Source organism: Caloenas nicobarica, chromosome 3, assembly GCF_036013445.1.
Source record: "Caloenas nicobarica isolate bCalNic1 chromosome 3, bCalNic1.hap1, whole genome shotgun sequence".
Lineage (NCBI taxonomy): Eukaryota > Metazoa > Chordata > Aves > Columbiformes > Columbidae > Caloenas > Caloenas nicobarica.
Window position 1 is genome coordinate 39,205,365 of NC_088247.1, and position 27,306 is coordinate 39,232,670.

Genomic DNA, 27,306 nt, shown 5'->3' on the forward strand with positions numbered 1-27,306 from the left:
TTGTTCCAAAAAGATAAGTTGCATGCACCACGCAGCAGTAAAGGCCTTGGAAACTACTGGTCTCCCTTTTGGCAGATGTTTGCGTAGGGAGCCTCTGCGTTCATACCAACCGGCTCTCCCAGCTTGTGTATTCAGTATGGTGCTAGAGCCTCAAGATGTGTCAGCAAACAGCATCCAGAAACTCCGCGTTTGCATCCAAACCACAACTGAATTTGCACTTGCTTACCACGGGTTAAACCCCTCCGTGTTCAACAGAAGCCAGCAAACACTGGGGCCTCTGAGCTCCCTGACAAACACTCATTATGCCTTACCTCGCCTAAGACAAAACGTTCAGATTCCATCTTCCCTTGTGTCTCCAGAGCTGTCTCAGCAGATGAGCTATGAACAAGTGAGGCAGAGTCCCCTTACCTGTTGCTGGTGTCTGACAAGCTGCCTCCCACACACTCTTCCCACTCCCAAGAGCTGCTGACAACACCACCGGACCACAAGTGCAATTGGTTTGCAGTGGGACTGGGGAAAAAAAAAAAAAGTTGCTCTTCTGACTAGAAATTACGATTTTGTATCATTGATTAAACAAAACGAGTGAATACAGAACTCAGAAAGCAAGTTTTACTTGTTTTTGCATTTGAGAGTACTCTGCTGTCCTGGCTGACCCAGTGACAAGTCTGCCCATATTCAATATTAAAAGTAGTGATGTACGCTGATTACTACAGCAGGTAGATTGTCCAGTCCTCATTTTAATGGTCTCTACTTGATTTCAATAACAGATGTACCCCCTATTATAGGGAATCAGAACCCAGTGCTCACATCCTTAGGACTTCTATCAGTACATCAGAACGTCAGGGTGGAAATAAATACAGATTCTTCACGGCACCAACTGTAGATGTGCAGGCTCTCAAAACAAACTTTAGCAATGTAAATTCAACCTTTTGGATACAACACCCTCCTCTGAAGCCGTATAAAAATACCGGTGCAACACAAAGCCATTTTACAAAACAATTATCTTTATAGAAAGGTATTTTAGTGGTGTATGCTGAGGTAAATCATAAAACCAGACCCAACAGAGGGCATGACCAGTGTTATGGAGAACTCTGGATGAAATTTGGCCAAAAGCCTGTTTTATAAAAGCTAATATTTACCTTCCAGTTATGATCCCTGGTAAGGTGCTTATTGCTGTAATACTTCAAAATTACTCTTCAATTTACAAATTGAAAAATATACGAAATTAGATCTGTATGAATTTTAGGTATTAGCTGTCACAAATTTTAAAAAGCATTGCACCAAGTTTTCTTAATTGTTTACTAACCAATTTGATTGTAGCAGGTAAATAAACTACAGCATACATTTTACCTGACACCATGCATCAAAATCACCATAAAAACTGAGTTTATCGAAGTCCAACTCCACAAGGAAAACATAAAAAAGTGCAAATTATGTACCCAGTATTTCTGTCACAGCTGTTTTTTTCTTAATATGACATGAAAAAGGTTTACAGCATATATTAAGAAAATTCTTACAAGTGTTCACCTCAATGCTTATATATACAACATTTTGCTCAAAGTGCTCACTATATGAAAAAAACGATTGGATAAAAATATTTAAACAGTGCTTTCTGAACATTCAGGGAAAATTCATGTAATACATCAGTTCCATTTGTTTTCCTCTTCCCTCAGTGCAATGAGATGCAGAAGTCACATCAACTTCACAAAAGCTTTGCTTGCTACGTTGCCAGAAAACCTCAGTTACAGCGGCATTCTTGGTGTCCCATTGGGAGTGGGTCTTTTATTTTTCTGCATGTGGCTTTGATGTTTTCGAGATCTTACTACCTTCATTCTTACTTCAAATACTTCTTGTATGGCTTTTCGAAAACAATGGAAATTGTAGTCTATTAATCCTACAGAGACAGAAATGTTTTCCGTATTAATAAAGACATTTATACAAATTAAGTAACGAAAAAAATGGTTATTTTCTACACACAGTGAAATAGCACACTCTTTCTCTCTCTCTGGGGGTCACAATCAGTGAATTTTCCAGGCATTTTTTTCTGCACTAAGCAAAAGCACATTTGATAAATACAAATAATTCCGTGAGCATTATAGCTTCATATTATGGCCAATATTAAATATGCTTATTAGTCTTAAGAGAAAGCAAATAGAAGTTTATTGGCAGATAATGAAGAGTTTTGAAGAAGTGCTCAGAAAAATTAAAATGTCATGAACTATGGTGTCATTTTGTAAATTTGCTTTACAGACTGTGATAAAAATAAGTAGCATCTAGTAATCAAAGAATTTTCATTTTTGACAGTGCATAAGCTTTTAAATGGATACTTAATAGAAATATTACCAAATAACAGACAGCTATACTTCATCTTACATTGTAACTGAAAAATAACACAGTAGACATGCTGTTAGATTACATATATACATAACAGGCAGATAGCATTACCATGTGAGTGGGTTGAATGCGATCCCACAGAAAAGCTGTAAAGCCATATTGGTAGGCAACTGGAAGACTTACTGGGTGCTACAATTGTGTAATATCACAATACAATTTTAGAATTTTTGTACTGAGCTTATGAACTCATTCAAGGTTAATGCCATAAGCTTTCTTAACTCAAATACTGCAGTGTTTTCCACTTCACTCTCCCTAACAGGAGATGATACATATTTTAAGTGGTTTAAATCCACCATTTTACTCTTTTTTCCAGGAATTACTTTCCCTCTCCTTAGAGTTTAGACAAAATATTACGTGGAAGTCACCAGGCACCAAAAGCTAATCTGCATTGTAACACCAGAACTGTACAGTTAAAAGAGGACAGGCTACAGCACAAAGTCTTCCAAACCATATAGACACAACAATCTGACACAGCTGCGGACAAACCGTAATGGGTGTTTATTCAACAGTGTCTTTTCTGAAACTGTTGTTAGTAGGTCTGTCAAAGTAATACTTCTTATGCTTACAGCAGAAAAAAAAGTGACCATATCTAACATTCATAGATAATAAAGGTGGTATGGGGATGAAAGAGAAATTTGAGCAGCTCTATAAAACAAAAGCTAAATAGCCTGTCAGATGGCCCAGCAGACACGTCGTGAGTGCTGCATTCACAAACACACCAACGCTGGCTGGTGAGTCCACACCACAGGATGGGGACACAGGACCAGGTGATGGCGCTTTCTTCCACCCCTCAGTTCTGGCCTCCGGGCAATTTCACTAACATCAGTAACTCAGTGAACAACATGCCAGCGAGCAGAGCAGTCATGAACTAGGCTTTCAGTATTGACCTTGACCAGGGTCAGAGAGATAACCAAGAAAGTTTAAACACTTCAGCTGCAAAATATGAAAGCCACCTAGGTCCCAAATATACAGCTTTTCAAAAGCCTCCTTTCAGAGATGAAGAAAGCAAGAATATACTTCTATCAGCCAGTTTCAATAATTTTCCCTTGGTTATGGCATGCAAGCTGTTCCAAATGCGTATTCTGGCACCAACAGGTACAAATCAACGTTAGCCAAGATAAACTGACACATTCTACTGTTGCAGATGGAAGCTTTACTGCATTGGATGTAAACTTTCATATGCTTTGATATCAGAAAGTTGTCAAATACATTTATGATTTTGTTTTACCTTAATGCCAACACAAATACTTCATGCCTTTAAACATGTTATGTATGCTCTAGCAAGCTGTACTTACCTTTAATATTGTGACACATCTAGAGACAGTTACCAGCTAATGACAACCACAGTTAATTCATTAACTTGCTAACATAAAGGAAAAGTAATGCAATACTAGAAAAGGGAAAAATACCTTTTCTCTCAAAGCTTTCTTCTCTGACAAAACAAACAAGAGCAAGGAATTTTGTCACCTCTTTTAAATAAAGGACAGTTGTATTGTTCAGTTTTATGATTGCCATTGATTCTTTGTCATAAGGAGTTCCAGTGCCATCATCTTTAAGCCTAAAGGACAATATTCAAACAAACAAACAAGAAAAGAGGTAACAAAAAATACTCACATTGGTCCTTTCACCAGATAATCTCAACCTTTATGAAATTTTCATTTTAGCCTTTCAAGGAGACTCTTCTTCAAACTACACACCATGTGAACTAAGACGACAGAGATTAAATCATTTATCCAATCACACACCAAATCTTAGATCTAGGGCTAGAAATCAGATTGTTTGCCAAGTACCTGAACTGGAGCCTTATTTTTAGCTCTGTTAGTTAACAACTATTTACCACAAGGCTGTGTTTTCTTTTAATCAATGCACTATATTACAACTTTATCTAAAACATGTGAACCAGTAAGTCTATGCTGATAATTCCAAATTCAGTAACCTTGCTCGAGCAGTGGCAGCTGACTCACAGTTCAAGCTATCATGAGACTTTCCTCACGAGATGCTGGCTTTTGCAACATCATTTCATGAAATTTCTCCTTCACAGATGATGTGTCATGATGATCACTGTACTAGTTTTGTCTCTTGTAATTTTAGTCTCCTTCCTGAATGCACACACAGATCTTGTGGGTAGTTAATCACTGATCTCCCAAAACAATGAGTATCAATAATATATTTAAGGTAGCAAGTTCCACAGATGCTCCAGGAACAGAAGACAAGAAACTAACATAATGTCTTTAGTCCATAGCTAAAAACATTACAAACAGATTTCCGGTGATAAATGCTAAATGGCTACACAAAGACAGGGGCAGGGTGACGTTTTGTGAATACAGCTCCCCACAAGTGATGTTTTACAGATAATAACTAAATGCGTAGTCCTTTTGAACTACATAGCAGCATCTTGGTACAAAAAAAATTTCACAGAATGAGCATCCTTTACTGTATACCTCTGTAAAACACGAATTCTTGTACAGTTACTGAAGTGATTGTCTCCAAAATCTGAAACACATGGTAGAATATAAAAACTTAAGAAATTTTAGAAAGGTATTCAACAATTTGTTGGTTTTCTTAAAGTTCTAATATGTATTGCACATCTGTGTCACGATCCTCCCTTGTACCTTCTCCAAGAATGCAGGATATCCATCGATGGGTAAGAATGCAAGGCTACCAAAGACTACCGCACTCTAAGCATGCTGTGGTTTACCCTACAAGTCTATGCATCTTCATGCACTAATTTTTTATGTGCCTCTGCCTTTCCCAGGAATAGCTGGCATCACATTTGGCCAAGGGCCAAGCCATTTCAAACATAACTTGCAAGGAGATGTACATGCTACCCCAGGAGATCTCCAGTTACTAATGCATAAGAAGGAGAAACTGAAAAAAACCCCACAAAGATCATGTAGGAAAAAAAGAGGATGAACAGAGAACTGAAGCAAGAGTGAAACAGCTCTCTGAGGCCAGTAGAGGCCACTAGCTATTAAAGAAAGCTAAATATGGCCCCACTTTTTTTTTTTTTTTTAAATGGGAGGCATCCTTCTGTTGAATTTATCCCTGGGCAATAAAAAGATAATGTTTCCTTTTATTTTAGGTTGGTTACTTCTCACTCCTTCCTCCAAATAAAATTATTAGCATAGAAAGAGGGAAGTGTTCACAAAAGACCCTGAGCAGGGAACAATACTTGTTGCTGTCAGGGGATCTGTACCTCAGAGGCCTGCTGATTCCTCCTTCTCCCCTGTCTTGACAAATTACTCTGGTAAATTAAACATTCTCATTATTGTTTATACCCACATCATTCTACTTTTGAGGCCATTCAGACTCTAGGTACACAGTTTTATGAAAAATATTAACAATTTACTTACCCATATATACAAGAAATGTCAATCACAACATCGATCATGTCACAGCAGAGCTCATAAGTTTGCATATCCACTGGAGTACTGTCTGTTGCAATATAGATCTTACTGACTACATCAAATAGAAATGCTTTTTCAATCCCAGAATTCTATTTAAGAAAAGAAGAAAGAAAAATAAAATGGAAGCCATGTCTTCAAATTAATACCAAGCTTTTTTGTTCCCCTACTTGCCTCTTATACAAAAATCCAGGCTGAAGAAGTGGAAGTTAAGCTGCAATCAAGCTCATTTTGAAAGAACTGTACATACAGCACTGTCATATTTGTAGCAAACCATGGTGCTCACAACCTTCCAACTGTTTCTGCTTCTGAGCAGACAATGCCAAGATACAGTCCCAAAATTCCCCTCTCTGGAAAACATCTGGAGAGATTACATTTTATTTTCAGTGGAAAATGTGGGGGAAAAAAAGCTTCCAAGACAAATCTTTTGAGTTTTTGATTGTAACAACGGACATAAGAAGAAAGATGTAATTTGAAGTTATTTCAGCTGGACATATAAGAAGGTAGAAACAAGGAAAAGAAAGGATGGACAAAGAAGGCAGTAGTGTTCAGGAACTAATTTCTCAAGGAAATTGAGAAATTGTCTCATCAGGGTCTGTAGCTATTTTACTGTCCCATTCCTTAGAACATCTTTTAAGATCACAGAAAGACAGACCAGTATTTTGATGGTGCTCTTTCAGTTTCCATGTAGCATTGGTGGTTAAAGCCATGTTTACAATGCTAAGGCTTGCTGATGTGATGACAGCTATGTTCCTGTCATCCTGCCAAGCTGATTAAGACTCTCTCCATACTGGAGATGTATTGTATTCGCAGTTCTCAGAGGCCAGCCAGGAATGCTAGCTCATGCTCTTGGTGTAGGTAAGCAAACTGCCATAAGCCCCTGCTTCTTAGGGGGGGAAAAAAAAAAAAAAGAGAGAGGAAAATATGTGTACTGTTTAACCGAAAACAGTAGCTTTGCTTGCTGATATCAGGGGACTGCACCTGGGCAGCTGTCCCAGCATAAACACAAAGGGCAATTTCCCAGTATTGCTAAAGCTCAAGCTATAAAATATGCTTCAGAATCCACTTACACAGGAAGAGAAGCAACTTTCTCCCATCAAACTAAATTTTATCCATTTATGGGCTTCCCTTTTTAATATGGTTTGGGACTGCTGCCACAACAGTTTTGTAACTACCATAAAACATACCGAAAACCCCTAACTAGTTTTAATAGCTTCAGCTTCCTTTGTACTTGCAGAACTTTTCCTTTTTCTTCTTCTTCTTTCCTAAGTCAACTATTTAACACATAAGAGTCTAAAGTGACCCTCTCACTTTTCAAATTTCCTGGAACAGGTAGGAAAAGGTCAGCCCTAGGTATGATATTGAACGATGGCCAGCAACATTAGGGGCATTTGCTTCTTGAAGAAGCTTAATTCTGCCATGATCACACATACAACTAAGACTGGAAACACCTATCAGTAGTAAGAGCGTAGGGAGGTCAATTTCTTGCATTTCATCATGGAAAAGGCTCTATGAGTGGCACATTTCAGTAATTCCTTAATGAAAGAACTATTCAAAACAAAGTATACACTGCAGATACCTTAGGTACCTGGGCTGAAGTACATGATGGACAAGGAGAGTCTCAGAGAACTGAGCTTGTTCAGCCTAAAGAAGAAAAGGTTCATTGCTATGTACAAATACCTAATGCAAGGGTGCACAGAAGACAAAGCCAAACTCTCCTCAGTGCTACAGTGTTGAAGGACAAGAGGCAAAAGGCACAAGCTAGAATACTGACTAGATACAAGGAAAAAAAGTTTAGGATGAAAGTGGTGAAACGCTGGGAACATGCTGACCTGAGAGGTTGTAGAGTTTTCATCCTTGGAGATACACAAAGCTGGGCTGGACACAGCCATGAGCAACCTGCTCTAACAGGCGTGACTGAGCAGGAGCTGATCCCTAAAGGTCCCTTTCAGCCTACACGGCTATATGAGCCTACGTTCTTTGAGCACTAAGAACAAAAATGTATGCATATTTATTTTAGTTATTCTGGCCACATGTAATAGTTCTCTCAGTTCTTAAATAATAATTCTGACAGCACCTCACATACTTCAAGAGATGCTGTCAAATAAGATTAATCACAAGATTCACCTGTAAATATCATAAGTATATAGCCATAACTCATAGCAAAAATACGTATTTGAAAATACACGACCTTTTAGACAAAAGAAATTGGAACCCAAGCCCTGTAGTGTCATTCATAAGGAGTCAATTATAAAATTTTGTATTATCTAAAGAGAGACAGTGATGTTTTCAGCTGTACAGGTAAGATGTACCCTAAATTACTAAGATGACGGTGACAATATAATAATGAGAAGTGATTTTTCCATCTCAAAATTGTGGCTGCTGCAGCCTGCCTGTACTTGCAATGACAGTTTAAAAGGTTTTCATCTTGAGTTGTTTGCCATGCCAGCAGTTATGCCTGCTGCTGAGGGCAGAGCTCGGTGTCTTCACCTACTCCATGCTCCTTTTCGGTTGAAACCAATACATTGTGGTAGGACCTGCTGAGAAACCAGCACATATTTGCTTCTGTCAAACTTTGTATGGTAACAGAAACCTCAGCGCAAGGGCAGGATGGACTGCCAGGAGTAGTAACCACTAAATTGTACCGACATGGCTTCATAGATTTCATTTGCCAGGGTTTTTAGTACAACTTTAAATGAAAAAGCAAAGGATTTGCCAGAACGTTTGTGATGAAATTGCTCAAGGAAAAAAAAAAATACCAGTACAAACAATAATTACAAGTCATTAAAAAAAAAAAAAAAAAAAAATCAGGAAACAGTGGGTAAAAAATACCATTTGAAGAGACATTATGTCATTAATGCACAGTCAGGGAAAATGACAATAAGAAATCAACTCTTTCTGTTGCTAGAGCAGGAGAGTTCCTTATTAGAGAAACAAAGGCCAGCAGCTGCCGTTGATGTCAATGACAGCAGGGCTGGAATAAGCAAGTCACCTCTGACATAACCCTGCAGCCTGGAAAGAAGATGCAACGTGTGCTAGAAGCTTTATCAAGCACTCTGCATTGATGTAAGAGTATTCCATGGCTAACCTGAACCAAGAGAGTCATTGAGAAAAATCTTCAGCAATGAATATATGAGATTTTATTTCGGATAAGTAAAAACCATGAGGTAGTTGAAATTCAAGCCATGTTTGCCAACTATACTGGGTCTGATCAAGTAGAAGGCAGTTTCCAGTCTTCAAATGGAATGGCTTCAGTAAAACTGGTAGTATTACTCCAACTCCTAGGTTAGGTAAATGGGCCTTTTTCCTCTTGAAAGTATGAAAAGTAAGCCAGAATTTGGCCCTAAAAAAGTAATTTTTAAAACAACTTACAGGACATCACCAGTCACTTACACTTAGGAATGAATTTTGTACAGTTATTTAAAAAGGTCTTGTGGCAAACGGCAGATTTTGTGAATGAACTTTAATTTTAAACGCTACCTTTGAATTTACAGATTATGAAAATTAAATAAACATAAGTGTCCTTAATTTTATTTTTACCATGGTAACTCATTGCTTTTAACACATACTTTTTAACATCCCGCAAAAAACCCCCAACAACCCTAAAATGAAAATCCACATTCCTGTGTCACACCAGTTGATTGCTTGGTAAGGCCACAATAATTAAAAACCAGACATCCTTCTATATGAGGCTGATAGAGTGTTAGTCAGGTAAGATCTACATGAGTTTTGAATGCCAAACCAAATATTATTTTATGGTTTACAAGCAGTTACATCAAAGAATGTGGAAGCAGTATTATCACAGAGGTGCTTCCTCAAACGTACAAGCTAACACACCATGGCACTATAAAGTTAGGCAAAAACCTGCTGTGAACTCAAGAGTGATCACAGATCTATTTTTGTAATCATCAGCTTTTTGTGTTGGAAGTTTTTATGGCATAAATGAAAGCAAATCCTCATGAATCTTGCTGCAAAACCCAAACTAGAACACCAACACACCCAACACAGAGATATCCAGCACACTGGCTTCCTGAGGTAAGGCATGATCAAAATCCATGTCAAGATTTGTCACCACTAAGTTGCTCTGCTAACTAATTCTGTGCTGGAGAATAAAGTTTAGTCTTCTCATGGTTGCAAACAGAGTCATTCCGAGTCTCCTGTCTAACGATAAAAGATACTTGTAAAAACAGACAGCAAGCATGTTGAGGACATAGTGATGCAGCTACACCTTGCTAGAGGTCATCAACAAACTGGATTTTGCACTATTTGGCACTAAGAAACAGTCTGAGACTGTTTCCCCTACTGAATAGGGGAAATAGAGTACCTCTCACACTTTTTTGGACTTCTCATTCATTTGAAAGACTTCTTCTCCTTTACAAATCACGTCTGATATTCTAGATATTATTGCAGCTGTCTTCTGGATGTTCCAGAGACAGAGGTGACTGTCACCAGTCATTCAGGAAGCCGTTTGTGCTCGATTCATCTGGTGGTTTGCTGAATTCTTCACCGACTCCAAACAGTGAGAAGACCCCATACAGAGATATGACTCACAATGACTGACGTGAATCTGGCACAAGGAAGACTACCACTCAACCTTCTCTTTAAGGCTGTGTAGCATAATCAATATCCAATTGCTCCGGAACTGCTGTCATCATTCCTTCATTACTCTTCCGTCCTAAGTAGAGTTCAAGACTGGATGATAACTGGTACACAGTCCAGTCATTTTGGTAGAAACAGATCTTTGTAACGAACCACTCATTACGAAATAGCATTATTTGTTCTTTAATAGTAAGAGAGTAAGTTTTGGAAAGACCTTCCTCTAATCCTAGCTCTCCCTTTCAGCAACACATCCAACTGTTTTCTCTCTCCATTTTCACACCCTACACTGAGAAACTGTGAAGTCTAATTTTATTTAATATCATTCAACAGCCTGTAAGATAATTTCATTACTTCAAAGCCACAAAAAGGCACAAGCAAATACCTTGCTCCAAATTGAAGCTTGACAAAGTAATGCTAGATGCAAGGTGCAAAATTAGAATACTGTGAGAAACAGTACAGTTTCAGGAGCTGCGATGACCTAACGACCACCAAAACAGGGAGTTACCCCTTTTCACAACCTACTCACTGTGTTCCCCTTTGCTCATGGCCACTCATTCCCACCTTTTATCTTGTGCCAAAACAAGAGGATGTTGCACTCCTCAGTGACCTGTTTTTAACTATGTGAAACAGTGCATTAGTGTGTGTCAGTAACTCCAGAAGGGAACAGGTGAGTGTCAGAACCAGCACAAAGGAGACGAAGGGACCGCACCTCCAGGAACAGCAGAGCAGCAATTACCTCCAGAGTGGTAACAAGCCACTAGATATACAAAGCTCTCTAATTGGCCTCAGGAGTAACTGTGGAAGCTGTGAAAGTTGTGATGGACTCTACCTCTAAAAACTTCAAGATGAGAAGATTTTCTTAAGTGGGTTAAACTTTGATACAAAGTAGAATTAATTCTGGGAAGCTCTACATAAGAAGTCAGGCTAGCTGATGTTCCTATAAGAATTTATTTACACAAATTTTAAGTACTACTTAAACAAATGCATGCAACACAGACCTTTGCAACATTCAGATTAATGTATGAGCAGAAAAGTGATGGCTGCTAACCCACTTGATGTAATTTGGGAAATACTGTACCTCGGCAGCTCAGCAACACTATTGGAATAGACAGGGACATGAGGCCAAGCTGCACGTGGGTGCATTTCAACTAAGGTTTGATAATTTTTCTGAGAGTTCACATTGCTCATAATCTCTTAGAAGGCAGTGAACAGAATATCTGAATACACATGGTGGACATAGCCAGATCTACAGACAAAGTATATAACAAGTACTTACTGAAATAAAGATGTTAAGCAGGTTTTCCAGTGTTGGGAGCTGCGGGATCAGTTTCTGTACCACTTTGCTAAATGCTTCAAATATAGAATGATCATATATGCTTGTCAGATAAAAGCTGGAAAAAAGGTCACCACATTTTCCTTTTAGCCACATACTGTGAACATGATGTACCTTTCATAATATGAGTGAAATGAAATATTGTCAAACAGCAAGTGCCTACACTTACACAATTACCCCTTGTGATTAAAAGTCACATGTTATGATTGAAGCACAGGACTTCATTTCTACAAAAAAAAAAAAACCCACCCTAGGCACTGCAAAATAGACCTCAATGAAGAACTTCATGATGCAACTCCCACCTTGGTATTCTTATAAAAATATTTTTCAAATTGCAGGAAAGGAATATTACTGAGTATGTCTGTTGTGATCTACTTTTTGAAAGTTGTCGACCCATTTATCAATGTAATGATGCAGTCAAGTTGTTAAGAGCTCTAAAGTGCTGGCATGGTCATGGAGCAGGTCTCTCTTTTTAATGTATTTGTACTTGGCTTTAAATGCTAAGATAGATATGACAACATGATGTCCTCTAGTTCCCAGTCTGCAAAGTCCACTATTTTTCATTATTTGCTACAACAACCTGCTTTATCAGCAGATATAAGGCAAAGATACAGGACCTGTCTTCCCAAGTGGCTCCAAGCAGGCTGCAGCAGTGAGGAGTAGGGATTGGGAGGGGACTGTGAGGCAGAGAGGTTTCAAAGAAGGTAAAAATGATGTAGGTAGCATATACACTCTACTAGCCGGAGCTCTACTGGTTGCTGCCGCTGCCCAAGCAACTTATTTCAAGGCAGCAGCTGCAGCAAAAACTGGTAGGACTCTGGCACATTTGTTATTTGTTTTTAGGTACATCTCCTCTCCATCTTTCCTTCCAAGACAGCAATCAGAAATATAATACTTAGTTTGGCTCAGCTCAAAGCAACTGTCTCTGATTACCCTTTTCCTTCATGTACCAATAGCTTGTTGCCTGCTACTTCAAGAGAACAGAAAATAGTAGCTTGTCAAATAAGCTGTTCTCCTCTTTAAGATGCACTGCACAGCAGCTTTTCTCACCTGAGGTGAATCTTCTCCAATGCAGCATCTGCAAGGTCATCATTTGCTCTCTGGTGAATATCTCTTTGTGTTTCGATCTTGTGATCATCAGATAAACCATCCACTTTATGGATAAAGATTTCAAAGTTGATATCTGGATTCACTTTATAGGCTCTGGTCACAGTAAGATGCAGCCGAGCTAATGCCTCCATGTAATCATCCTAATGAAGGAAAAAGAAAAAGCTACAACTGTAGGAAAGTTCTTAAAAATACATATAAAACTTTAGCATACTTAGATATTGCTACAATTCAACAGCGGCTGATTTTTTTTATTTCTTATAAGTAGAAGCCTGATCCTCGAGCCAGCATGTGCACCAGTCTCATGTTTTCAGCATCTAGGAGTCTGAGCAAGAACCTTGAGATGTTAAAGCAAACTAGTTAACTTTTGAACATACTGCAGAGAGAGATCAAAAATAACCGAGCAGCTCTTCAAGTTTTAATTACTTTCTTTTAATGTGTGTTTCTGTGATGTAAGTTATTTATTTGCTTTGAAAAAATTTGTGCTTTTCAACCCATTTGTCTATTGCTGAAGGAAGAAAATAAGAAGGTAGCTTAAACTCCCTTTTTTTACCTGAGAATCAATAACAAATATCAGTGCTCCAGTGCCTCTGAAGATCATCTCATAGTCAAACGTAGGGTCAAAGAAGTCAATTTGCCCAGGAAAATCCCATATCTGAAAGTTGACAAAGGAGCTGTTGGAAACATCCTCTCTGCAGATCTTGTTTGTGCTCTCCAAGAACAGAGTCTCATTCGGTGACATTTTGTGAAAGACAACTTTCTGAATGGAAGATTTCCCACTTCTTCTCAATCCCATGAGCAGGATTCTTGGCTTAACTTCAGTACTGAAGGGATCATTGAAATCCAAGACTGAATAAAATCACACAAGAAGAAAAGTCATATACTATGGCAATATAATTAATAACTGTCAGATAACATACATTTGACATCTATTTTCATGACATTCTTACTTGGAGTTATGCAAATGTTAAGCTTAGATGCCAGTGCTACAGGCATTTTAACTTGAATTACTTGCCCCTTACTATCAGAAAACCTACTTCTCACCTGCAAGACAGATACTACTGCAGAAGGTTTGATCACTCAGTTTGTATGTGAAAAACCTGTTATCACACAGAGAAATCCTAAAATACCTAATTTTACTGTAATTAACACCATCCCCCACACATTCTAACCCAACTTAAAACAAATATAATCTGGTAACACATACCCTTGCCAACTGATAGCTACATCACACTGCTGGAAGAAAGGAGTCAGTTTGTGTCAGTTACATCTATGTGATCTTCCTAAGGCTATATGAAGGCTTCACTCCTCTAAAATAAATAAAATCACATATCCCAGGAGCTATGGGAACAGGATAACTCAGTAGGCAAACAGTTCCTCTATGCTGGGGCTTACAACACAGTACTGAGCTCAGGAGGAAGCCTTTTCTAAGGTAGTTAGGATTTCACCTGCTACTGAATAATTTGTGTCACGATCTGTAAAAGTTTGTTATCCAATAAATAAGATTACAGCATATCCCCTGCCTATTTGCAAAACAAAGGCCTGGGAACACAGTGATTTCATTGTGTTATCTACCCCAGTTTGAAACTGGTCCCACTGAAACAGAACATTTTCTAGTGCTGATGCAGTTATATTAGCACAAAGGTAGTTATGGGAGTAAACTATACTGTTATATCTGTAAGGACATGAATGTATAGCTATCCACACCTGTAAGCTTCAGGTATTTCTAATCAAAACAACTACAACAGTCTCAATTGCTGCATTTAGTTGGGCCATAACTTTGAAATGTCCCGGCTGAAAACTACTGCACATAGACATGAAAAGCTTTTGAACTCCTCTGTGATATCCTGTCTGCAGCATCAAACACAAGCAATGCAAAAAAATTAGTTGTCCAGGCTAAATCTGCAGAGTAAGACTCAGAACACACAGTGCTCAGGTTTAAAATACTCATGAGACACAAGGGTAAACACAGTAGCTGTCAGGCAGACCTCCCACCTACTGCAGCTCAGACTCTTCAAGATCATTCAGAGCACAACATAATTGAACTTCCTTGTATTTTTCTGCTGGGAGAAATTTTGAATTGCAGAAAACCAGCACACATTTGTTCACATGCATCCTTCCTCCATGTGTCCTGCATACTTTAAGTGATCAACTTTACTCCAAAAAAGTACAAAAATCCTGACCAAGAAACCTCAGCCACAACATTTTGTACCTGTCAATTTATTACATAGCCTTGTGGGCTGAAAAACCTGGAAAGCTTGAAGGAATCCTCTGCCTTGGAGCATGTTTTGCACCCAGGGGTGGTGATCACATCCATCCTCTTGCGTTCCTCAAGCCTCACTCACAACTTCCAGAAACGCAAGTGCAGGATGTGCCTGCCAGGATGCCTCAGTTTGTGCCTCCTGAGCTACACTTATGGAGAATCAGGGCTTCTCAACTGAAGGTTGAGAAGTGCAGTGTTGGCACAGAACATCCCCTTGGCACCATCTACTGGCTTGTGAGCAGCCATACCACTCCATGTGGGCTCTTGTCACCACAGTGATGGACAGCAGTTGAAAACTCACTATTGGTGGGATCCTACCCATTTTAAATACATTTGAAAGGTCTTGATGGGCATTACCACTTACTATACCCTTGTAAACTAGCATACATGAAATATTGCCAGGCTGGAACATTGCACAGATGAAACCCCTTCAAGCAGATAGCAACAGGTAACTCTGTAAGAACATCATCCTCCTAACGCAGCTATGGCCAGCTTCTGCTGATCCACAGACAACAAATTTAGGAAGTAATAAATAGTAGTCGACACGCTGCTCTACTCTTCCTACCAACCTGAACAGTGATAGTACCCTCCTGCGGCTGCAAGAAACATGTGTCTACAATACTTCACACCTATAGAGGAATAATAAACATCTGCTCTAGGACAATGTAACAATATTTTATGTTTTGGGGGTACAGTCTTGTCAACAAAGCAAATGAAAAGTACAGGATTTAATGGTGTTTCCTCTACCCCACTCCTTTCTCTAACGTGCAAATTTTCCACAGCTGCCAAATGCCTAGTTGCAATTTCATTAATGTGCATATATCCATACATCATGCAATTTGCACTTTGGCCATCAGAAGGGAAACCAATTTATTCAAAGCTTTATAAGAACTAGTCTGAATAAAATACTTTATAAAGGCATATAAGGAACAGCCTTCTGGTTGAAGCTTTATTGCATGTTTCAAAAACTTTTAAAACTCCCATTTGCTTTGTACACAACAGAACTTACGAGGTCTAATTTGTTATGGATTTGTACTTTGTGTCCCCTTCCTCTCCCTACCACAATAACACCAACTTCCCTCTGTATGTCTTACGACATATCCTCCAAGTAACAGATACGACAGGCTGTGGCCGATCTGGAGCTAAACACGTGTCGGCTGGCTAGACCATCCACATGTGTACACCGCTTTGCCAGTTGCTGCCACACAGAACATGCACATCTGCTTGCCTCTCCCTCCAAGGACACTTCCCTTTCGGCCTCTCCTCTCTTCTAAATGCCAGTTTCCATACTTGTGGGAATTTAATCATCTTTGAGATTGTTTTCGTCCAAATGCGGTTGAAAGTGGACAGTAGTTTCCAAAGTTTCGACCAGTGATGAGACAACCGTAAGACAGGCTACCTACACAACTCCCTTCTCTTTAAGAAACAGGCTAAAAACTCACATGTATCTAAAAAATATTTTAAATAACTTGGTGCTTTACGTTGTTTTATTAAATTATTCCAGGCTATTAGATTTTTATAGACTGTAATACTTACTGGAAATTGCTTTATATTAAAGCCATACTAAAAAAATACAGTTGCTAGTAAGACTGTTATTTAGCTTTTGAAATCCTGCCAGTTCAAAGAGAGGGACATGCAAATATATGCCATCTAAACCTGACTAGATAGCAATGCTGCTATAGCACTTTCCTCTGCGAGAGAGTTAAGAGATTACCTTATATGTAAAGGAATTGGACGATGCGCTGCCTGCCCACATTCCTTTGCAGAGTACATGACAACTCCTTCTTTAATTTGCCACAGAAATGCCAGTAGATGTATCACTGCAACTTCCCAGGCTACGCTGAGTGAGATCATAACATGCCTAAAAGAAACACTAAACTCTATTCTGTCATGGGAAAGATCATTTTCCCTATTGTGAGATGCAACACATTTCCTGCTTTGTTCAATTCTGCCAAGAGTGCATGTTATAAAATGCCAGTTTCTAATGCACACCAACAGTCCTTCATATTTCGGCTTGTCTAAGCAGCCAAAGAGAACAGAAGTCACACTGGTTAGAGGCCGTATCCTTTGAAGTATTCACAAATTAAACTTAACAAACCCAAAAGCACTTTCCCCACAGAGAAGCACTCAATTCCTTACAAAATTTCTGTAATTGCAGTTGTGTCCTTGCTTATGGAGTGCAATTTGCATGCGTTGCAACATGCAGAAGTGCCCAGCTCTGAGGAGTTGAGAACTGCACGCATCAGTCCTGACCTGTTTCACCAGGACACACAGTACTCAATGAATACTCTAATATCTCCTTCACGCTATTAGAGATGTTGCTAACTAAAATAGTTTTTGAGGGCCATCCTGAATTCCACATCAGCTGCAATTAGTTGTCAAGGTGGGTGCCTATCAGTGCTTCACAGGCATCTGTGACAGGGATGTCACGCTGAAAGGTGTATTTGTAGGTCTCACCAATTTTCAAACATCCAAATGAAGCATTGTGACTGTGATATTTGCAGCACTTTGGAGTGTTTTCAAGACAACAGGCTTACAGAAGACATACGATGAACATCTTCAATACTAATAGATGGCTTGAGCCTAAAGAGTTACCAGAAAAAGCTCATACGCAATCAAGAAAGCTGTTTGGCTACTGTGGGTTCATAAACATTGCAGGAATGCCTGGTGGAAGGAAATTATTGTGGCTAAAGAAAAGGCTCAGAACCAGAAGACCTGGTTCCACCCTGCCACAAGTGTGGCACCCTGCAATGATATGTCTTAAAGCTACTTCCTTAGGCGCTCTGCAGAGGCTTTCCTTGCTTCTAAATACTTTATAATTCCATATATAAAAAATATAACTAGACTTTCTGTAAACTAAGTGCTTTAAGGTCTCTGAATATGACCCCGTGTGTGAAGTAAAAACACAGGAGGACAAGAGATGTGGTTCAGGCTGGAGTCGAGAATCCAGTATGGGGTGAGAAATCACCAATATGAAGTTTTGAAATCTTCCATATGCCTGCAAGCACAAATTATGTTTTTACTTTCAAGCCTGGCTTCTCCCTTCACTTTCAACAGCCACGCATTGAAGCTGTTCTTGTTACATTGTCCTTTCTATTCTTGCTTTGTAGAAATGAAAGTGGAGGCTGTGACACTAAATTTTAGACTACTTACTGTAAAGATCCAGGAAGAGAGAGAACAAAAACTGGGAAAACGAAAGCCCCTCGCCCTGCAGCCAGTGTTAAATACACAAAACACAGACCCAAATTCCAACCCCCTCCATTACAGATGCCTTGTGCCTCTTTCTCTAGACACTTCAGAATGAAACAGAAAGCTAGGGGATCTGGGCTGTTAAAATGGCCCTTTGTTTTAATCTTTTGTTAAAAAGGTCTCTGCATGGACTGTCTTCTCCTGCTATTCAGGATGTAAAGGTCTATTTCTGTTAAGTACAGTATTCTGGTGTTACTATGAAGAAGCAACTGAAATTTTTAGCATTCTAACAAAGTTCCTATTGAAAAATATCGAAATAAATTCCTTTGAGGACAGAATGCAGATTACTCTTCTACAGAAAATGCTAAGCTATTTTAGCACTAAAGGAATATGCTGAAATATATTCTCTCTGCATGAAAATAAAGGCACTTTTTTAGCAGTTTCAAGTAAGACTTTAGTTAGTCTCAGCTACAGCTCTTACATCCTGGCATCCCACAGCCTTTCACCATGAAGGCTCATACTCAAAGCATGGACCTTCCCGCTCCCCTCAAAATTGCATTAGTCGATGCAATAACTCCCAGGGCAGCCTGTAGGATTGGGCCTTTAAGAAGCATTCTGTATGCTAATAATAAAAGTGGCCTTAAAACATGTGGCCTTTTATTATGCTCTTATAAAATGCAATTCCTTTTTTGCCATGAGATACTGAGAGTTCTCCAAGCTCCTCTGTGAGATGCGTCTCGGAAGAATGAATTCAGGCTCTGAATGAAAGCAACAGGCTCTGCGCTGGCATTGCCTCTTTTTACTGAATGGGGCTGCTTTTCCTGGTGAGCCTGTCCTTCCTGGCATCACCATCCACACTAACGCAGATACACAGCGAGTAATGCGGGTCCTCATGTGCCCAGACACAGCGATAACAGACATTTAGCGGGGTCTGCCGCTGTGGGGACTGACATCCACAGCTGCAGAGCAGCCCTGGACACAGCTGCGTGTTGCCGCTGCCTTTTATAGCCCGACACCCAACCCCCCCCCGCCTCCTTGGCGCACTCAAGTCACATCACCAGGCTGTGGCCACTAACAACTCTCACCCCAGACGTGGAAAATCCTGAAAGGAGATTGTCCCAAACACCAATTTGTCTGCAATCCTTTTGCCTCCTCCCTCCCTCCCTCCCAGCCCTTCCTGCTACCTGTCAGCCCTCGCCTCAGAGCTCTCCGCTCCCTCTGACCCACGGCAGCGCCCAACGAGCACCCCGTCCCCGTCCTGTCCCCTCCCACCCTCACCTCCGCAGCACCCCCGCTCAGCCCGGCCTCTCACCACCCACCCCCGGCCCCAGGGCGGCCTGCCCTCCCTCCGGACGCCTCCTCTCCCCCACACCGCTATCCCCGGCTCCCTTCGTGCCCTGCTCACCCCCGCCGTGCCCCAGATCCCCGGGCAGCCTTGCCCTCTTCCCTGACCCGGGCAGCCACGCCCGACCCCCGGCAGCCAGACCTTGCCAAACCCCGCCGGCGGCCCCGTCCCGCCTCGCCCCCAGCTCCGCGCACACGGGGCCGGCCCTGCCCTGCACTCGGCCCCCCGCCTCACCCCACACCCGCACTCGCTGCCGCCCGCAGGCCCCTCCGAGGCGGGTGCCTGACCCCCAGCTGTCCGGGAGCAGCCGCCGCCCCCCGCAGCCCCGCGGCGCCGCTCCCCGCCGCCCCCGGTGCCGCTGCGGCCGCCGCGGGTGACACTCACACGCCTCATCGCCGCCGCTCTCCGCGTCCCCGTCCGAGAAAGACTCGGCCCCGTCGGCGTAGCCCGCCAAGCCCACGATCTCCTCCTCTTCTTCCTCCTCTTCGTCCCCCTCCTCCTCCTCCGGCAGCTTCCTGGGCACCTGGCTCATGCCAGCCGCGCTCCCGGCGGGGCTGCGAGGGCCCCTCTGCCTCCGGCCGGCCTCGGGGCGCGCCTGGCCGCGGGCGCGGGGGGGCCCAGGTGCGGTGCCGCGCCGCGCGGTGCCGTGCGGTGCCGTGCCCCGCCGCCGCTCCCCTCCCCCGCACGGCGCTCGGCGGAGCGCGCGGCGCAGCCTGCCGGCGGAGCGGGCGGGCGGGGGAGGCGGCGTGACCCGCGTCACCTGACGCGGCCGGTCACGGGCCGGCGGGGCCTCCGCGCCCGCCGCTCGCCCCGGCCCGGCCCCGCGGGGGCAGCCGGCGCTGGCGGGCAGAGCTGGCGGGCGGGCTGCGGGGCCTGCCGGGCGCTGCCGCGTCCCGCCCCGGCCCTGGAGACACCCGTGAGACCGGCGCACGCACACGGGACGCGGCCGGCGGGGGAGCGGAGCGGCCAGGTGTGCCGGGCTGCAGCACTGGAGTCGTTGCTGGAGGTTTTATCCCAGGTAGCCCTCCTGGGGGGCTTCGAGGTCGGCCAGATCCCGCAGCCTCACCATGCACCGAGCTTATAGCTTGCCCCGAGAGTTGGCACCCTATTTGCCGTGTGGGTGAGATCATGCTAGCAATAATACTCTGGATGAACAAAAAAGACTAAAGACAGGCATAGGAGTGAAACTTCCTTGGAAAAGGCCGGGATTTTGAAGCCCCTGGCAGACTGAAGCGCACTCAGCTGCCTGCCGTTGCTTTCCCCAGACCTGCACCGTGAAGACAGACCTGCCCCAGCCAGGCCCCTTCTCAGGAGTTTCCAGTACGTTCTGGTTTGATACCAGTCTAAGCACCAGAACGCGTGTGTCAGCCCCTGGCTGTCGTCCCACGCTGCCCACTGTGGTGACTGGCAGCCCAGTTTTTCGATTCTCCAGCAGCACATTTTCCTCGTTTCTGTCTTACTACTTCCTCCGGTCCTGTTCTCCCTCTTTGCATTCAATGTAATGGTTGGACTTAGTTCAGAGTCTCCACGTGTTTCCTGCAGCTGATTATCTTCCCACGTCTATGCTGCGTGCCAGTCTTCTCATCACCAGGCCTTCCAGGCTGCGCTAACCCACTTGAGATAATGGAGGCACACTTTTGTCCATGGAAGGGGAAGAAGTTCCCCTCTTATGTTCCACATCGTGACGAATCTACCGATACGCAAATTTATTGAAATGCCTTTCTTTATTCTCAGCTTATCAACCTGCTTGCAAGTTTTGCTTGAACAATGTATTATAAGATTATGGGAAACACTTCAAAGTTAAATCCCTTACAAGGAATTAGGACTGAAGTTTGGAGCAGGAATTTTTACCAGTCAGGTTTTCAGCATTGTGTCTGGGGACAGTCCCAGGAGGCATTAATCTGCTGAAAATGCCTGAAGGAAAGAGGAGTGTTTCCAGGTCTGTAATGAAGGACCATCTAACTCACTGGCTCACCACATCAGCGCAGAAGGGCTATTAGGTTTCAAGGTCAGCTATGGGAAATGGGTCTTGCCCAGAAATCTGACCGGCTGTATTAGGTGTGTTTTATACAAAGAGCTATGAAACATCACCAGTGAAAGAGAGAGAATAATTTGGATATATTACAATACTAAATCAGGGTGTAGAAGCTCAGAAATGACACAACTGGTTTCAGTGCAGCTCTTCCCACAATACTGATGTCAGTCACCTCCTTCTTGACCACAGCTTCAGGTTCTAAGCCATGTAGACTCCAGGCCCATCGCCAGAAAGGTTTTTCCAGTAGGACTCAAGCACTTCTGCAAGCCCCTTGGCAATATAATCTGTCCTGGGCTCTACATAAGCTTCCAGACTTGTTCCTCCTTTGCCCCCAAGTTGTTCTCCACCCCCTCTGCACCTGGCCTTTTAATTTGCTGCTTCTTTTTCTTTTGTCACGTCATTCAACTTTGAAGCCTGTTGCACATAATGAAGCAGCACCCAGCCTTCAGTCACAGGATTTGTACTGAGGGCAGGTAGACACGGGGCTGAGTCTTTGAATATATGACGTGTACAATATTAGATGTGACTGGACTTTGTCAGCGGGGAGCTGCAGTTCACGGACATGACGTACTTTCTGTTTCAGGCAACTGAGGGAATCCCTCATTAATTTATTTTCCTAACCGAAAAAAATAAATCCAGAAGAATACAAAGTTGGCTGTCTGGATTAAAAAAGGTTAATGATAATTAAGCACAGGGAGTATTCCCACTGACATCGACACAATCAAGGGGATTTACAGAATCATGACAGTGTCTCATCCTGCTTCTGTTAAAGGGGGAAAACTGCGGTTAAATAAGCCGGTGGCAGATAAGTGCCAAGAAGGCCTTTTTCTGTAATATGTTAATGTCTTGTTTCTCAATCATGATGATCAAACACAGCCAAAGTAGTCCTGCAAACATTTAGATATATGAAACATTTAACATATAGCTTAGCTGTTACTCACATGAATACTTCCATTCCTACATCAGAATTTTACGCAATATCAAGTAAAATAAAATTCCCGTGAGGTAGGCCTATCCTGAATACAGAAACAAGCAAACAAAATTATAGTGTGAGGAATCACAAAATATTTTTACGTATTTTAGCAATTACATTCTAATTTCAGTAATGACACCAGACTTCAGACTAGTGTTATAGTTTTGACAGAGCTGTAAAGCTTTGCTGAGATCAGAGAGGGGTCAGAACACAAAATTCAGTCAGTAAATCTTTCCTGTGGAACACCAAGGGTTTGAAGGGAACCTGTGGTGTGACTATTGCCACAGAATGATGAATACCATAGTAATGGTTTAGTGAAAAATGCGTAAGTAGAATCATCTGCAAAAACATGTAGAAGAATATATTTGTCACATACTTAGATAGTGCCAGTGATACTTCAATGTTTAGTTCATTTAGGGCATCATCCTGAGAATGCCTTTGAGCCAGAGGAATGGCCTTTGAAAGTGATGTGCCTGTAAGATCAGATGGGGAACAGCTGCTTGCTTTCTGCTTTCTCCTTCTTCAGATCCCACTTCCATCATTTTACTTGGCCTACTCATACAAACTACTTTCTCCTGTGCTGGTGTCTACAGATGGTCCCATCTAACTTGCCTCCCTACCAGTTTGTGAATTGCCGATGTACACGTGTAATTTTCCACACATACACGACTCGGGTGAACCAAAGGTTCCTGGGATGCTGTCATAGCTGGAGAGGTGGGTGAGGCGGTGCGCAGGCACAGCCAGCTTTCCAGCCAGCCTTCCCTGACCTTCAGGCCAGACTCCAAAGCCCTCTGTCTGGCTCCCTGCTGGAGGGAAGGTCATCTGGCCTCCCCAAAATTGGCTTTGTGGCACTTCTGCTTCTACGCAAATTATTATGAGCTTCCACAATTAAGTTGCAAAGGCGCATCGGTTCAGGAGAGCACCCAGATCTTCAGGAGCATCGCTCCAGCCAGAGCCCCACGTTCCTGGCCAGTGGTGGGTCAGTTACCCTGCTCAAGCCCATGCTGTTGATCAAGCAGCAGGATGACCATGAGCCAGCACTGGGCCCTTGTGGCCAAGAAGGCCAATGACATCCTGGGGTGTATAAGAAGGGGGGTGGTTAGTAGGTCGAGAGAGGTTCTCCTTCCTCTCTGCTCTGCCCTGGTGAGACCTCATCTGGAATATTTTGCCCAGTTCTGGGCCCCTCAGTTCAAGAAGGACAGGGAACTGCTGGAGAGAGTCCAGCGCAGGGCCATGAAGATGATCAAGGGAGTGGAGCATCTCTCTTATGAGGAAAGGCTGAGGGAGCTGGGTCTCTTTAGCTTGGAGGAGACTGAGGGGTGACCTCATTAATGTTTATAAATATGTAAAGGGTGAGTGTCACAAGGATGGAGCCAGGCTCTTCTTGGTGACAACCAATGATAGGGCAAGGGGTAATGGGTACAAACTGGAACAGAGGAGATTCCACTTAAATTTGAGAAGAAACTTCTTCTCAGTGAGGGTGACGGAACACTGGAACAGGCTGCCCAGGGAGGTTGTGGATTCTCCTTCTCTGGAGACATTCAAAACCCGCCTGGACGCCTTCCTGTGTAACCTCATCTGGGTGTTCCTGCTCTGGCGGGGGGATTGGACTAGATGATCTTTCGAGGTCCCTTCCAATCCCTGACATTCTGTGATTCTGTGAAGACCTGGCTCGGGGCTCGCACTAGCGCACCCCTGCCCGGCATTAGCTCCGGTACCAGGTACGGGCCCGTGGCCCCACGCCTCCACGGGCGACCTGCCCCGTTTCCTCGGCAGGGAATGGCTGCGAGGGGCCGAGGCGCAGGCCTGGCCGACCTGCCCTGTCACGGCCCCTCGGCCGGGCGGGCGGCGACCCGGGCCGGCGGGGCGGGTTGCCGGGGCGCTGCCCGCCCGCCCGGCGCGGCCGCTGGGTGTCGCCCTCGCAGCGGGCACGGCGGCGGCGCCACCTCCGGGGCAGCCCCAGCCGGGCGGCGGAGGCGCCGCTGGAGCCGGTGGGGCTGTGCCCGGCCCCGCGCCCGACCGGGAGCCCGTGCCGCGGGGGGAGCGCAGGTGAGCGGGGCGCCGCCGGCACGCTGCGCCCCCGGCCGCGGACCCGCGCCCCCCCGGCGGGGTTGCGTGTGGCTGGCGGGGTTGCGTGTGGCTGGCGGGGCCGGGGGGCAGCGCGTCGTGGCGGGCGGCGGCGGGCTGGGGGCTGGGGCCGGGGCCGGGGCGGCGCGGGGGCCGCTTGCGGCGGGGGGCGGACAGGTGGCCACGGGGGTGGCGGGGCTGTGGGAGGCTGCAGCTGGGCCCTGCGGAATCAGCACTCAGTGCCCGAGTAATTAAAGTGTTTCCTTATTACGGTCCGGGGAGGGGACCCCTCTCCCTGCGCACGGAAACTCTCCGGGCCGCTGCACTGATGCAGGAGCCTGGATCTACGTAGGGGCTTAACTGTGGGTTTGGGAGCATGAACGAGGAGCCTTAACGCTCTTCTTCCAACTTTTAAGGCCGCGTCTGATGAGAAATGGAAATCTGGCTCAAAGTCATCCTTCCTGTTGTTGACATCACCTGAAAACTCTGCTGAAAAATATTTCCACTAGTTGACTGCAAACAGCAGCTTCCCCCGAGGTCTCGACACCCTGTGAGTATACGCTCGCTGCTGGTAGAGCTCTCTGATTTTCAGAAATCCATGGCTACGGCGGGTAATTGTTCTGCAGTGTTCGTTTTATTGCAAGCATTAATAAAGAGCTTATCGTGCCCTGGGGTGTTGTGTGCGTTACAGCATAGGCTGTAGACAGTGCTCTGTTTTTTTAAAAGGCATAACCAATATCTTCATATTTTTATAATTATACGTGAAGTGATTATTTCGTTTTCTGTTTGGTATTTCTACAATGTACATGACCAAAAGGACATTTTGTCTGCCACTGTCTAGTTTTTGTTCACAGGGAAAAACCCGAATTAGTGCCTTACTGGCAGGGGCATCTTCTCTCCATTAGTTGCTTAAATGAACTTAAAATGTCCTACCAATTTTCTGTCTACTGGACAGATCAGTAAATCTGTCTCTGTTCAAAGACAGACAATGTAACAAAGACTAAATTGTTATGCAGCATTAGTTAGGCACGGTCCAGGTCCTCTAGCACGTCTGTTTGAGTATTCGGCTTGTTCTGAGGTGAATGTTATTTACTTAACTTGCTTACTTTCAACATGGTATGTCCAGGTGTGCAGCTAGTTTTATAACAACTTATTTTGGCAGACTCAAGTTCCAAGTATTGTGTAATCATCATTCTCTAGATACTTGGAAAATAAAATGTTTCTGGAGATGTGTGATTACCTGTAACATCCTCGGTTGTGTTGCAGACCACAAGATATGGCATAATGACACTAATTCAGAACTCCGTAATAATTTCTGAGCAGAAAATATTAGTTACATCCACTGCATGTACCAAAGCTACAGTTGGCAGGCTACATAAAGTATTAGGCATGTGCCTTTAGATTTCAGCGAGTGCTTAAGGTCTATAGAAATCCTTATTTAGATGCCTGGTATGTAGATGATGTATGCCTGTTTGAGGACGTTTTAGTCTGCAAGAGTGGGTGGGGATTCTGTAACAGTAGTAATCTCATTGCTTCTCTCCCTATTGTTTATTTGAAAAGTAACTGTAATAAAATTTTAAAGTGGCTTTGTGGTAGTACTCAGTTGGGAGAGTTTTCACTTTCCCCTACTTCTTGGTATTTACCCAGACGGCGTAATCAGCCTCATGTTGATTACACTGCCTTTGAACACTAGAAATAAAATGATCAGTAAATGATGGGTAAAAATAAAGTGATTAACCTCTTGATCATCGAAGTGCTCTTCTTCAGGCTTTTTTGCAGAGCTCTTTTCCTTTCTAGGGAACAGAAACTGTGGGCAGCTGGCTCCAGAAATGGGGCTCCAATGTTTGCTGATATAATGTAGTCGCAGCACCAGGCTTAGCATCGTGCTCTGTCACAGGTGGCACGTTTTGGAGTTTGCACTGTCAAATTTACAGTGTTCTTGGAGTTGATTAGATGAATGTTATCTTAATAAATCAGATACTTGTAGGGTAGGGTAATGAGCAATTAAGCTTTGAGATGTATTTCTCAGTTTATCTTCAGCTTCACCTCTGCTTGGCTTTGCTGGTGAGTGATACTGTGATGTAAGAAAAAACCTTGCTGCCCCTTACTCTGTAAATCTGTATAGCAGGACTAACAATATTTATCTGTTTGGGTGGATGGCATAACCATGAATGTTTGTAAAGCACTTTTAGGTTCTTTAATTATACCGTCTGACAACTATGTTTTTATTTATTTATTCTCGTTAGTTTCAGATTTGCAATTCTTCTTTTTCCCTCAACCCTTAGGACTTTGGATGAACTCACAGAGAACTCACAGTTGTATCTTTTCTTAGAGATACATCAGTGCAACATGTCACTAGAGGAAGTATTTTATTTAAAACCACAAGTGAGATACCATATTTCACTGGCAAGATTGGCCTAGGAAAATTATCTGTCAAAGACATAAATGAATTGTAATTGCTTTGGACAAATAAAAAATTGAAAGAAGTCACTTTAGCTCCTTTTGTTTATTAAGGAATGAAATATGTGACTTCTTCAAAAACGATCCAACCAAAACCAGAAGGTGTAGAGCTGCATTTTGGAAAGACCCCAGTCCCG

At 43.2% G+C, this 27,306-nt stretch overlaps 3 protein-coding genes across 3 annotated transcripts in view; 1 reads left to right on the plus strand and 2 right to left on the minus strand.

Moving 5' to 3' along the window:
* Window positions 1-587: 587 nt before the first annotated feature.
* Window positions 588-20,254, minus strand: RRAGD (Ras related GTP binding D). Its single transcript, XM_065631878.1, has 7 exons — window positions 20,019-20,254; window positions 13,391-13,686; window positions 12,781-12,980; window positions 11,674-11,788; window positions 5,748-5,890; window positions 3,804-3,952; window positions 588-1,894 (listed from the first exon to the last, which is right to left on the minus strand). The coding sequence occupies exons 1-7, from the start codon at window positions 20,164-20,166 to the stop codon at window positions 1,743-1,745; spliced, it is 1,203 nt and encodes a 400-aa protein (XP_065487950.1). The 5' UTR covers window positions 20,167-20,254; the 3' UTR covers window positions 588-1,742.
* Window positions 20,255-24,347: 4,093 nt separating this feature from the next.
* On the minus strand, window positions 24,348-26,375 carry LOC135986921 (basic proline-rich protein-like). Its single transcript, XM_065631476.1, has 2 exons — window positions 26,353-26,375; window positions 24,348-24,930 (listed from the first exon to the last, which is right to left on the minus strand). Exons 1-2 carry the CDS (start codon window positions 26,373-26,375, stop codon window positions 24,348-24,350), a joined length of 606 nt encoding a protein of 201 aa, XP_065487548.1.
* Window positions 24,605-27,306, plus strand: part of ANKRD6 (ankyrin repeat domain 6) — a 107,578-nt gene continuing 104,876 nt past the window's right edge. Inside the window, exons 1-2 of the mRNA XM_065631534.1 lie at window positions 24,605-24,691; window positions 25,126-25,259. The gene's annotated coding sequence lies outside the window, so the exon portion shown is untranslated. The remainder of the gene's footprint in view (window positions 24,692-25,125; window positions 25,260-27,306) is intronic.

What these genes read in the sequence shown, in the direction of transcription:
- RRAGD (XM_065631878.1), bottom strand. Translation starts at nt 20,166, where the DNA reads ATGAGCCAGGTGCCCAGGAAGCTGCCGGAGGAGGAGGAGGGGGACGAA. An exon ending in GAGCGGCGGCGATGAGGCGT is followed by an intron (nt 13,687 to 20,018) that starts GTGAGTGTCACC and finishes GATTTTATTCAG; the next exon opens with TCTTGGATTTCAATGATCCC. An exon ending in TGCTTAACATCTTTATTTCA is followed by an intron (nt 5,891 to 11,673) that starts GTAAGTACTTGT and finishes TTTCTTAAATAG; the next exon opens with AATTCTGGGATTGAAAAAGC.
- LOC135986921 (XM_065631476.1), bottom strand. Translation starts at nt 26,375, where the DNA reads ATGAGGCTGATTACGCCGTCTGG. An exon ending in AGGCTGATTACGCCGTCTGG is followed by an intron (nt 24,931 to 26,352) that starts GTAAATACCAAG and finishes CTGATTCCGCAG; the next exon opens with GGCCCAGCTGCAGCCTCCCA.